Source organism: Phyllostomus discolor, chromosome 2 (assembly GCF_004126475.2).
Source record: "Phyllostomus discolor isolate MPI-MPIP mPhyDis1 chromosome 2, mPhyDis1.pri.v3, whole genome shotgun sequence".
Taxonomy (NCBI): Eukaryota; Metazoa; Chordata; class Mammalia; order Chiroptera; family Phyllostomidae; genus Phyllostomus; species Phyllostomus discolor.
In genome coordinates, this window is record NC_040904.2 from 185,368,788 (window position 1) to 185,382,514 (window position 13,727).

Genomic DNA, 13,727 nt, shown 5'->3' on the forward strand with positions numbered 1-13,727 from the left:
ATCTCTGGGGGTCCTACTTATGATGAAACAGTTTCTAGTTACTTGTGTCAGAGAAGTAACCCTCGACTCTCCACAAATCCCCTCCAAGCCCAAACCACGAAGCGGAATGAGACTCCAGATGCTTAAGGCTTCTTTTTGCAACGTGGAAGCAAACGGAAATGGGGATGGAAGACCACACCAAACTGGATTCGCCCAGTCGTGCTGAGCTGAGGCCTCAGAAGGCAAGTCAGGAAACTGTATTCAGGTCCACACTCTGCATTGAATGGAATGTGATTGTGGCCAAATCATTTATCTCTCTGGGCCTCAAGTTCCCCAACCTGACAATGTGAGGGTCAGACTAGATGACAGAAAAGGCCCTTTTATGGTGTCCTCTCTAATGAGATGGACATACTTCCTTCTTCTTTTAGAAGTCTCTTGGGCCTCAGACTTTCCATTTTAGATGGAAAGAGCAAAAATTCTAACACAAGTTATTTAAGAACATCAACATTTATTTAACATGATAAAAAAAGAAATGAGATATGAACATTTGCATTTAAACAATAGTAAGTAGCCTTTAATACTTACATTACATGTGCTCATTGTATAATATATACACAATGAACATAATTACATTTGTACACAAACTAAGTACTGGATTTGAAAACCTGCTTATTGCTGTACACATCTATTCCAATGAAGTATAAGCCCAGTACTTCGAAACACCCACATTTTAAATTGTTTTTCAAGAAACAGTAAGCGAGCACATTTGTGTTTAAGCTGACAAGAGTGTGGCGGTAACTGCTGACACTGCAATCTGACCGAGAAATAATTATAGCGGAAAGCAGGACGTCCTTCACTTAGCAATAATAAAATGGCACATTTTAAATATATATATAAAATTTTTACAAATCAAGTGTGAAACAAAGCACTGCAGTAGCCAAAATGGGAAGAAAAAAAAAGACAAAAGAAAATAAGCTTCCTGGGAATAACTAAAATGATGTACTGAAAAGAAAAAAGAAATGTAACTCCACCCAGACTTTAGAAACATCAAAATGTGGAAATGAGCGACTCAGGGAGTACGGGCGGTGGGCTGCACGGTGAAAAGCACCTTGACCTCTGTGCTCTGAAATCATAGCAGCAAGCTGGTGTCAGGATAACAACCCAGAGATCAGGGAGTGTACGTATGGGCCATTAAAGCTGTTTTGGAATAAACATTTTCCATAAGTGATAAAATGATGCTCTGTGGCCAAAAGCATCAGAACTATGAATTTCATAGATTTAAAATATACTGTACAATATCTTCTCACATTGCCGAAGGTCCGTGTCCTTAGGTTTGAATGGGTTCAACAGAAGTCAGGGTAGCTGAAAAATAAAGGGAGGGAAATTTACTTTGACACTTGCAAGTTACTGAATGACCATTTCTTAAAGTAATTAAGGGGGGGGGTGACAAGTGTGGCCGTGAAAACCCTAAACCATAATACATTTTCTATTCATTTCCATAAGCTTAATCCACAAAGCAAAGAAACATAATGCAATTAAAGAGCAATTCAGAATAAAAAATGTACCCAGATTTGTGGTTGAATCCAAAAGATCAACAAAATGAACAAAGATATGTGTAATTTCACTAAAATATCTAATACTGTATCGAGCTGCCTACAGAGCAGTGTCAATTGTAAAACTTTCTCAGTTCTCTGAAAACTATCAGTTCAGAAAGATGACACGCGCACAGCATGCAGATGTGAGGTGACACACTTCTGAGCGTCACTAGTTGTGTGTGGCAGCTGCACGCCAGACTGGGAAAATCCAGCAGTGACTGTGCCTCAGCCAGTCTAGTGTGTAACACTAGTGGCTCTTGAAATATAAGTAAAACAAAACAAAATCCAGTAACGACAAAGAACCTGGAAATGTACTTGAGTTTTAACTGTGAACATTCTATATTATCAGAATGGCCTGCATACAATGAGTTTAAGCTATTTATTGAACCAAAAGACCATGGCTCTCAATGCGCATTGCTCCACTAAGACAGAGGCCACTGCCAACTAACTCTTCATACAGAAGGAATCAGATGAGCATAATGCTAATTACTCCCGTGTCTGACGTTATTCTATCTCTAGTGAGAACTGTCACTTCCGAACATACTAAGTTAAAAACGTAAATACTTGAGTGACGGAGGCAAGACACAGGTAAGACTATAACCAACAGACTGTCTGCAGCTCTGGAAGGGATGTCAATCCTGCCGATACCAACGAGAGCCAAGAGAGGCCTCTTCCGGACTCCAGCCAGGCAAAATCTCAAATGGAAGTTACAACCATGGCAAGACAGGTCAACATGAGCCCTGCTGGCTGAAAGGAAGGGCACAGATCATGGCTGCCACTGAAAGGTGCAAGTGGAAGTGGATTCTAGGAGAGAAGCACTACGGAGTCAACCTAATCAAGCTAGTATTTGCACTCATTTAGTTTGAGAATCAAAAAATCAAGTAATGCGTTGTAACAATGCTCATGTCTCTAGGAGTTTTCACTGCTTATAACTGTGTAACAGAAACTGGTGGTCACCTTAAGGTACAAAGCATTTCTAGATCTGGTAGACACTTCGAGAAAAAAAGGCATAAAGTGCTCATTCCACACCTCACAGTTTTTCTGAGAAGTTAAAAACAGTGTATATCTACACGTACAGAAATGTAGGCAGCACTTAGCAATTGTTTCAAGTTTAACAGTAAGACCTTAGAAAATTATTCTCAGTTCTGAAACTGTGGTTTAAGAAACATTACTCAAAGAAAGACTTTCTCCTTCTCCATTTCCCCACCCACGGCTTTTTGAGTAACTACTTCCCTGTCTTAAAAATTTAGAATGAATTTCTGTCTGATACATCTTAAAGATTTTAATATTCCATCTATTTGGCTATACTGTAAACATTTCTTTGTCTTAAAAAATAATTAACAAACTCCCAACACGGTAGATGTGTCACAGTAACTTAAAAAACATTACTCAATCAATGCGTAATGGCTTAAACAGACGTCTCGGGCCCAAGCATGGAAAGGAGTGCTGAATGGGAACACAGCTGCAAAACACTGTGAGGCCTGTTTTGGCACAGGACGCACCCTCCAGGTTTTGCTGTTTTTACAGAAGAAATAAGAGACAGAGGAAACGCTGTCACGTAGCCAATCACTGGAAGGGCCAACGTTGGAAATGTGAGTTACTTGCTCTGGCAACTATGCCTGAGCACGATCTAGAATTAATCCCAGTTTTTATTCACTAAACTGACAAATTAATAAAATCCCAGTCAGGAACCCAGAGGGTAAAGTGCAAAGGGAAACAACGTACTTTTCTCGAGACTACACACACATGAAATGCGATCCTTCTGTGAGCTGTGGCTGAGCAGACGGGACCGGTGAGGCTGACGACTCAGGAGAGGAGGACAGACTTTTCCCTGAAACACACCAAGAAAATGTGAGAAGATAACCATCTTTACGACCTGTGGGGAAGGAAACCTGACGCTGCGACCCCACACAACAAGAACATGTTCCGAGGGGGACTTGAGAGCTGTGTGGGGTTGTCCCTTTCCGGTCTGGGAACTGACTACTGGGAACTGAATGGAAGGCTGTTGAAACATTCTTCTTCTTTGTATACCTTAAACTCATGCAATATTATATATCTCAATTTTATCTTACATAAAACTAGAAGAAAAAATTTTAAATTTTTTTTTGCTTCGAGATCAGTTTTTAGGTGTCTGTGAATCACTTTTAAAAATGAATCACTTTTAAAAGAGCCTCTCTAGTTCCATGCAGCTAAATGCTACAGATAGTTTAAATGTTGTGTTTTTAATATATCCATATACAACTTTGACCCACACCTGCCGCAGCAATAACTAGAAGTGTCAGTAACAGTGAAAAAAGGTATTTCTGTGTATACCACTTTATAGGTGATAGAGACAAATGAAAAACAGTGTTTAATAATGTACAAAAAACACAATGACATAAATTTGCATGTTATATGTATGTAAAATATGTAAAATACAAAACATGCTCTACCTAAGAATAATCCTGAATAACTGAATTTCACTGTACTTACCCTTCTGCAAAATGATTGGGGGTGGGGGGCAGAGTGAAGATTACTAGGAATGGTTTTCTGAGCTGGTAATATGCACTAGTGGTGTGATTCCCCTATCCCTACCCTTTACCCAAAATCCTAAAGAAAGAAAAAGAGAAAAAAAGGTATGTGAAGAATCCAAAAAACGTGAAGACCCTGAAAATCCAGTCTCAGAGAAACAGGTCAATTTTCCAAGTACTGAAGAGTCTTCTCATTAGAAAAACATTTTTGGTATGTGTTAGGATTAAAACCCAAACCAAAACTGAACAAACTGATCCCAAGCCAGGACAGGCTCTGTGTGGATTTAGCTGGTTAGGCAGGGGTTGCCCTTCCTGCTTTTTCAGCAGCACCCCCACCCCAGAAGGTGCTTGTGCAAGGCAAAGGCTGATTATTCTGTGGTCAAGGTACTTAAAAGGCTCTCTTGCTAAAACCTTCACGTGGAAAATAGGGAGGTTCAGAGGAAGCACCACTGAGAAAATGACAAAATATGTAATGCCTACCTGCCATTGTTTGGTTTCCTTTAGAAGCCTCGGGAGCCGGTTCATGAGAAGTGACACTTTCTTCCTGCTCATGGATACTGTCCTTTGTATTTTCTTCAGGGTGGCCTTCTGATTTATGATTTGTGATCTGTGTCTCATCCTCAGGGCTAATGAAGATAGATATTTTAAGATTTACTACAGAATGCAATTAATTTTTCTTCCAATTTATTATTAAATTTTAACCATATAGAAAAGATGCCACTCCCTATACTTAAGAATTGCTAATATTTTCCTTGCAATTAATCTCTTTTCTTTTTTCCCTTTCTTATGGAAATTATAAAAATTATTAGAGTGAATAATATGAAATCTGTATGCTGTTTCAGTAATTATCTACATTTTGCCAATCTTGATTCATCTAAACTCCCAAATTATTATTTTTAAAAATATTTTGCTTATTTATTTTTAGAGAGAGGGGAGGGGAGAGAGAAAGAGGGAGAGAATCACCTATGTGTGAGAGATGCGGCAACAGGTTCTCTCTTGCATGACTCCTACTGGGGATCTGGCCCTCAACCCAGGCATGTGCCCTGACCTTTTGGTTCACAGGCCGGCACTCAATTCACTGAGCTGCACCAGGCGGGGCTAAACTCCCAAATTATTTTTAAAGCAAATTCCAGACATATCACTCAATCTGTAAATACTTCAGTTTATATTTATATTGTAATATCACCAAATATTCAATTAGTGCTCAAATTTACCAGCTTTCCTGATAATGTCATTTTAGGTATGTTTGAATCAGGATCAAAACAAAGTCTATACAGTGTATTTGCCTGAAAAGTCTCTTCAGCTCTACTTTAACATAAAATATACTATTCCCCAAGTCCCTTTCAGTCTTTGCCAACTATTTGTGAAAGAATCAGGTTTATCTGTCCTTATAGTTTATCACATTCTGGATTTTGATAATTGTATACCTCATTTAAAATTTTTTATCAAGTTTTTTTTTAAATTTTAGATTTTAGAGAGAGAGGAAGGGAGGGAGAAAGGGAGAGAAACACTGATTTGAGAGAGAAACATCAATCAATTTGCCTTCTGTACGTGTCCCAACTGGGGTCTGAACCCACAACCAAGCATTTGCCGCGACCAGGAGTAGAACTGGCGACCTTTTGGTTTGTGGGACAACACCTGACAAAGCCACACTGGCTGGTGCTCTATCCTTCACATTTAAAAAAAAAACTAGTATGATGTTGAGTCTTGATCAGATTTAAGTTTTGGAAGAAGGGGAACAGGTTGTCTCTTTTCATGTTGTTAAAAATGATCAATGAGTTCAGAAGTTATCCACTTGACTAAGTCAGTATAGAATACTGTTAGATTATTTCATTTAACAGTATAAGCAGTCCTTGAGGACTATTCAAATCCATTATTTCCTCAGGGTTAGCAAAACAGTGATATTCTAAGTCTCTCATTCATTAGTGAGTGAAATTCTTCTAAAAAGAAAACAAATTTCCTCATAAACTCTGGTTGCATTTGCGAAAGCCAAAGTAAACATTTGATTATTTCCCTTTATGTGCCAAGTTTTGGAATAGTGAGTTGTCTTTAGTATACCCTAATGTGGACAACAAATTCTTTTTTGTTGTTGCTAGATCATTATAAACTCATATTTTTTTGTTTACTGAGCTCACTGGGGTGACGTTGGTTAAAAAAAAAAAAGCCATTCACGTTTCAACTGCATAACAAAATATTACCTGCACACTGCATCATGCGCCCATCACCCAAAGCAAAGTCTCTTACGTTTCTGTCCCTATTTACCGCCCTCGGCCCTCTTCCAGCTCCCCTTTCCCTCTGGCTATCACCATACTGTTGTCTGTGTGTGTATATGAGATGTGTTAAATCTATGCCTATTAAGAAAAATTTAGCAGAGATTTTTAAAAATCAGCTATTGCCAAGTATTTCCCAAATTCAATCCTGCTATTCATTGAAGACATAAAGGTATCGATAGTAATGCTAAATCATAGAATTTTTCTTTTCCAGCACTGCTGATTTTTTAATGTAGGGTGAGACTGAGGTATGCACTTAAGAACCTAGGTTAACAAACATAGCTAAAAAATAAATAACAAATTATAATTTTTGGAACGCTTATCAGACAACTTCAATTTCTTTTGATGAACATCTATCAATATGTAGGCAATGCTAAGGTACTTACTTTGTTATAGCTCATGTACTTTTTGGCATTTTAAAAAAGGTATTTATTGACTACTTCCTAGGTGCTAAGCACAGTGTTAAGTGCTACACATGTATGTTTTTTTCAATCCTTACAACACCCTTGTGAAATAGATACTAGTATTATCACCATTTTTACAACTGAGGAAACTGCACCTTAAGAAGGTACCTTGCTGGGACTGGAACCCAACTTTCTGACTCTGAGGTTCACCATTTTTTCTTTGAAATTTCTTATGTATTCTATTTTTAGACAGAGGGAAAGGGAGGGAGAAAAACATCAATGTGTGGTTCCCTCTCACATGCCCTCTATTGGAGACCCGGCCCACAACCCTGACATGTGCCTTGACTGGGAATCAAACCAGCGAACCTTTTGTTTACAGGCTGTTCAGCTCAATGTACTAGAGCCACACCAGCCAGGGCTGAAGTTCACCATTTTTAAGCAGGTATACAAATTTGTGAATTATTTCTTTATTTGTTTTCCCTAATTTATTACCTGTATGAAATATCCTCAGGCATTTCTTCTTTGTTTCTTTCTTTATCCATCACTTCTTCAGAATTTACTCCATTTGGCTCAAGTTTGGAAGGTGTTTCATAAAAAACATTTTCAGTTTTTTTAAACTACAGAATAAGAAAAAAGATTTTCTTTTTCAAAGCATTCATAGCACACCTAATGTTTAATAGTAAATCTGAAATAATTCCCAAATAAAAGTTTATTACGAAAATCATACCCTGTCAAATATTTACTAAAACATAAATTTAGGTTCAAGTATCTTTAAAAGTTATTTGCCCAAAGGCACGAAAAGCACATTGCTATTAGTTGTGTGGGGAAGTAAGATCCCAAATTTAATTGGGTTAGCAGTAATTTAGTCCAACCTTGACTGATCATGTTTTAAGTTTTCAATTGATCAATCAAGTTACACAAAATTGATCATTTCACTTAGATCTTTGGCTTCTGTGGGAGAATGAAACAGGACTTTAAACCTTATTACCACTGGCTCTAATCTTAAAAAAATCTACCGCTTTGGATTATCCGTCTTAAAATAATCTCTCTACCTCTTTGCTGAAATCTGTATTTTGAGGTTCAGTTTCTTCTAGTCGAACAACTTCTGCGGCAGAATCTTCATGGTTTGTCTTTATATCATCTTCTCTAGCGACAGTGTCCACTTCCTTTATGTTATCATCTTTCTTTCGAGTCTGTCCAAAAGACACACAGCATTCTGAGATTCGTACTACACAGCCATCTAGAGAGCACATGTTAATTCTGAAAAAGAGCTGGATCTTCACTCACAAGGTTTCCTGATGAAGATCAAGAAGAACTAAATATATTTAATATACACCAATATACTGGCATTTAAAAAAATATGCAATATACATTACTTATATATTAATACATAGCATATTAACATATGGCAGTATTCCACACACTTTTTTATCCTTGCCTTTTATTTTTAAGATCACCCATTTGCAATTTGTAGAATGCACAGTTATTCAACCATACAACAGCTAAATCTCCATTAGCAATGCCCGCTCTTGGTTAGATGAAAACGGACCTTCTTTGAACATGGGGAAGCACTTTTGGCTGATCCGTTCTACCAACAGGGACAGACCAGACCGAAGCTACTGAGGTCTGCCAGTTGGTTCTGTATTTGTGAGTTGGGGTAATAAATAAGAAACAGAATGGTGTTAATTTACTGAAATTGAAATAAAATGAACAGAAATTTTATTTAGAAGCTCTGTCCTGCTAGAAACTGAGGTCATGTTAAATTAGGACAGATAATACAGATTTTCTGGGAGGGGGACTGGGTATGTTGGTAAACTGCATGGCATTTTACATTTTCTGAAAGCACTTTTATCTTCTTGGAGTCTCTGTGAAGCAGAGGGGGCAGGTCGCACCTGATTTACGGCACAGGAGATGAAGTCCACAGCCGCTGCAAGGGCATCCAACAAGTCTGGTTCTCTGACCACAGGGCAATTTCTGTTATACTAAGCTGCCTCAGCTTCTTATTCCAGAAGTTAAATAACATAAAATAACTATCCACATTGCAGACATCTGACTACCCATCAAACATGTAACTATGATTCTAAGATTCAAGTGGTGCTGGATTTTCACACAAGAAAGATTAAAAGCAAATGATATACCTGGGTAACCCTGAATGGATTGTCCCTTAAATTTGAAGGACTTGGTAAGGGTGACTGGTCTAAAGCACCAATAACATTTAATACTTTTTTCTTTTCCCTTAAGCATGCTTGTTGATGTCTCCTTATTCTCTCCATTTGTTCTTCCACAGTCATCCGAGGTCGAGTACTTTCAGCCAAACAGAGCTGTTCCACTGCACTTCTTGGTCTTTCCTTTAATTAAAATTAAACACATGAATGCATAAATACAGAGTGACTTCTGAAAAGTATGTCGAAATAAAATAGATTCTAAGATGCATGTCTTTTGTCTTCCAAATCAAAAGTGGAGGTTTGGGAGTTCATGCAGGTAACACCAGAAAGGCACGTAATTTTATCCTTAACTGATAATTGGTGATGCATGTATTTGATGAAAAGAGAAAGAGGAGAGGGAGAAGGAAGAGAAACTAGTGAGGATATTCTATCTCTCTCTTTTAAATACAAAAGGGTATGGCAACTTAGTTCTATAACAGGAAATTGTATAAAACTCAAATGAGGAAAAAATAGGGGGTTTATTTTAATGAAAATGTAAATTTTTAAGTCACATATTAACTGTGAAAGACTAGTAGAGAAAACATCCTTAGTTTATGATCAATAATAAAACTATGGATATATCTCTTTTCTATAAACATTTTTATGATTTTATGTTACTAAAGGGCTTAAAAATATTACTCCCAGTAAACAACCAATTCTTATTTTTATCTTTCTCACTAAAAATATAAAACAATATTGGTATAATATCCCAATGCTGCAATAATTAGTTATAAGCAAATTTTAGCTTATTTTATATAGTAGACGTTTTATTTATTTTTTTAAAGGTTTTATTTATTTTTAGAGAGAGGGGAAGGGAGGGAGGAAGAGATGGAGAGAAACATCAATGTGTGGTTGCTTCTTGCATGCCCCCTATTGGAGGGGGGGTGGCCTGGCTGCAACCCAGGCATGTGTCCTGACCTAGAATTGAACCAGCAACCCTTTGTTCACAGGCCTTTGCTCAATCCACTGAGCTACACCAGCCAGGGCTATATAATAGACTTTTTAAAGAGTAAACATATTCTAGGAGCTATGGCCTGAATTGGTAGAAACTGATGAAGATGCTGGAGGAGTTAGGGGGTGTTTTTAGGAAAACCCAGGGCAGAGGTAAGTATTCCTGTGACCTGAGCATGATATTAGGCTAATGGCTAAGATTGGTTTCTTCATTTCAATCTGAAAAGTGAAGGGTGGGAGCTGTGACTCTGGAACTACCCTCTACTGTATAGGATAGATGTCTTAAAGTACTCAAGCAGAAACTAAAAGGAAAAGGGAAACTGAAAAGGCTTAATGTGCAGAAATACCAATTCTAATTTATTTGTAAAATAAAATATAGTTGCTTTTGCAAAACAAAAAAAAGTAAATTCTAATAGTGATTGGGAAGTTGACTACATTAGCACCCCTTTCTGTTTTGTTTTTAGTACCCACAAAAATGCATTTTTCTGGTTTATTCTGTTTATACAGAAATGTTACCACACTGCAACTTTATCCAGTTATTGTGAAACTTACTTTCTTTTTTTTCATGCCCCCAACTGGGGACCTGGCTCACAACCCAGGCATGTGCCCTGACTGGGAATCGAACCAGTGACTTTTTGGTTTGCAGGATACCCAATTCACTGATCCACAGCAGTCAGGGCTACTTTCTCCTTTTTGAAAGCTGGATATTAATAATTTTTAGATCTTTTCTTCAATATTGTGATTGGAAGTAAGTCTCTCATTTGGGAAGCTCAGGTAGCAATTTAGAAATTATTGGGATTGAGCAACTTTAATTTATTTGTGAACTGTTTCATATTTTCCATAAAAATCCTTAAAAATAAATGATTTATATTTATCCCTCATATACTATGGAGCTTGTTTGTTATATTGCAGCTATTTTCTTTTGGTATTGCTTATAAAGGTCTTCCTTAGACCAACATTATGTAACTATAGTTTTCTATACTTCTCCCCCAGTATTTCATTATGTAGAAGTCTTTTCTTCTGGTATTTAAGAATTATATAAAAAAAGACAGTTAAATAATATAAATCCACTAATATCTTTCTCCTTGATCTCAACATGCATTTTTAGTCCTTTTTCTGTTTACTTTAGCATTACAATTTCCAAAGAACACATTCTCCAGTCTGCAAAAAATGCCCAATTCTCTATGAACAAACAATAGTATTATAGAACCATGGTCACTAATGTTAATATTGGTACATAGCTATTATTTTTATTCTATAATAATTAATTTTATAGGTCTTTGCAGTTTTGTACTAATTATAGTTCTTATAGATTTATCAGATTTTTTGGCATATATGTTGCAGCTATACATCAATAGGTTTCAAGGATAACCATAAACTCATTCATTTGTAGTACCTTTCAGTCTCATATCTTAAAATGATCTCATACCAAGTAGGGGAGATTTTATAAAGATGAAAAGCTCAAATTTCTGGGACTACTTGGTGAAAAGGGAGGTAAGTACCCTGAGAATCTTCCTAAGAAGAAGAGGACTGGACTGGTTAGAGCCAGTTTGAATTCAATGGATCTCGGATGAAGGTGTAGAATATGGGATTTATTTCCCAACCCCAGTTTACATTTCTCAGAGTAACCAGAGGATTGGCACGCTCCAATTCTACTAGTTGAAAGGGGCCCTGCAAACTCAGGTTAGCTTGGAAACCATTCACTTAGGTGACCACAGGACATATGCATCGCTCTCATCAAGGAAAATGCTAGAAGTGTCAAGAGATATAATGCAGGACAGTTATCTGAGAAGAGGTTCCACAAACTGTGGGCTCAGCCCCATGTCAGAGGTGATCAAAGGTAACCTAGGTTAGGTATTGAGTAGGTCTGTCCTCTGAGGTGCTAATTCCCTGTACATGTATTTTTAAAAGGTTAGTTTTTCTTAACAAGTATGTAACAAGTTTTTTGATAAAACATTAAATATGGAAACATAGATAAGAAAGCAATAACAAGGTATCAGAATCCTTCTAGAAATTAATTTCTATCTAAATACCGTTCTTGAATCCATCATCTTCTTAGTTTTCCTTAAGGTTACATATGAGGCTATTGTGGAAGATTCAGGTGTTGGTGATTTTGTTCTTGGAGGGACCACTCCAACAGGAAAGTGGGCACCTAAAAATGAAAACAGTAGTCATCTCTCACACAGCATTGCTGTCTTCGACATACTCAACTACTGAGGCTTTTAAAATCACAAGGCAAATTCACTGTTTGAAAAGAGCCACGGAAAATGCAGTAGCTTTCCATCAGTTATTCTTAGTAAGCTAGCCAATCGTATTACCAGACAAATTTAGAATGAGGGTTGGCAATACGGCTCTACAGACTGAGATATTAAAAATTTAGTATACTTAATGGATCACATATCCTCACAACCACCCTGTAAAGAAAAGGTTAATGGAGGGCAGCAATGGGTTAATTTGCTTCCTCAGTCCATACAGCTCATCAGCAGCATGGCCTAGAGCTTCTGTGTTAGCCCTGGTTGCTGCTCTGCTTCTTCACAAAGCATTCATGTTTTTAGGGGTTGAAAGTGCCTTAATCTAATCCTCTCACATAAGACAGATGACAAAAAATGGCCCAGGTTTAAGTGGTTCACCTAAACGTCTTTAGTTTTCAGTTGGTCTCTTTCAACTACACTGTACTTACTGTCTCAATAAAGAACACACTATGTTAACAATAGTTAACTACAGGTAAGTACTGTCACTTTCTCTTTTATAAGAAGAAAACAAACAAACAAAAGAAACTCACATCAACTGGAAAAAAAAAAGTGTCTTATTCCCCACCCTCTTGAGAAGACAAACAGACCAATCATTCAGGGCCACTCAATTAAGTCGTAATATTATTTATGAACTGAGTTGTTTATATTATAATGAACTATAGAAATGAGCCCTGAAAGTATAGTCTTGAGAGGTGTTTATATTATGAAGTGGTATATTTGAGAATGTGAAGAATTGAACTGATACACGGTACATGTAATTTTGCAACTCAAACAAAGAAAAGGCCTCTATTGTGTCAGCCAGTGGTCCATTTTTTAAAAAGCCCTACTTTAAGTCATGTGCTACAAATACACCACAACTGATCTGTGTACTATGGACAACTATACAGATGAGGACTTTAACATAAAACAGCCAAAGTTTTAAAAGAGGCAAAACTTTGAGGAAGAATTTGAACTGTATTCAAGAATGTATTTCAGATGCTATGTTTTTTATGAGTAAACACACACATTGGTGGAACGAATGATCATCTAACTTCTTCACTTTCATTTATCCCCCAGTTTGGGAAACACCATCACAACCTTCAGTGGCCTTTTCTCAACTTCCTAAATCTCTTCTTCCCTGTCTTGTCACATGGATAGTAACTGTTAAGTTACATGTGTATCTTCCCCCTACTTTTCTTTATAGTTCTGTAATATTTAAATTCCTAAAAATATACTATTTTAGTTTTACATAGTGTTAACCTATATGGATACTGAATTATATATTATGTATGTTTCTGTAACTTGATGGTTTCACTCAACAGTATGTTCAATTTCTTTGTAAACTGAAGTTTTAGATGTTTTTGTAAATACTATATAGCTGTGTTTCTAATTGTAAGCAGTTTGACAATCTTTGTTCAGCTGAAGCATTTAGTTCAAATAGATTTGTTGTAATTACTGATATATTTTTTATGTTTACTTCTGACAACTTGTTTTTTGCTTTGCATTTTGTCCACTTCTCTGTTTCTCTCCCACGCTTTCTTCTTCTGGACTACTGTTCAGGTTGCCTCCCTACAAGTTTGGAA

At 36.9% G+C, this 13,727-nt stretch overlaps 1 protein-coding gene across 21 annotated transcripts in view; it reads right to left on the reverse strand.

Moving 5' to 3' along the window:
* Positions 1–470: 470 nt before the first annotated feature.
* The window catches only part of PLEKHA5 (pleckstrin homology domain containing A5), a 202,009-nt gene continuing 188,752 nt past the window's right edge, over positions 471–13,727 (reverse strand). For all 21 annotated transcript variants that reach the window (XM_036019279.1, XM_036019277.1, XM_036019276.1 and 18 more), the window contains 7 exons: positions 11,947–12,065; positions 8,897–9,106; positions 7,811–7,951; positions 7,251–7,375; positions 4,565–4,710; positions 3,300–3,405; positions 471–1,341 (listed from right to left, as the gene is read on the reverse strand). In XM_036019279.1, the coding sequence (XP_035875172.1) occupies positions 3,311–3,405; positions 4,565–4,710; positions 7,251–7,375; positions 7,811–7,951; positions 8,897–9,106; positions 11,947–12,065 (836 nt within the window). In that variant the 3' untranslated portion in view covers positions 471–1,341; positions 3,300–3,310. The remainder of the gene's footprint in view (positions 1,342–3,299; positions 3,406–4,564; positions 4,711–7,250; positions 7,376–7,810; positions 7,952–8,896; positions 9,107–11,946; positions 12,066–13,727) is intronic.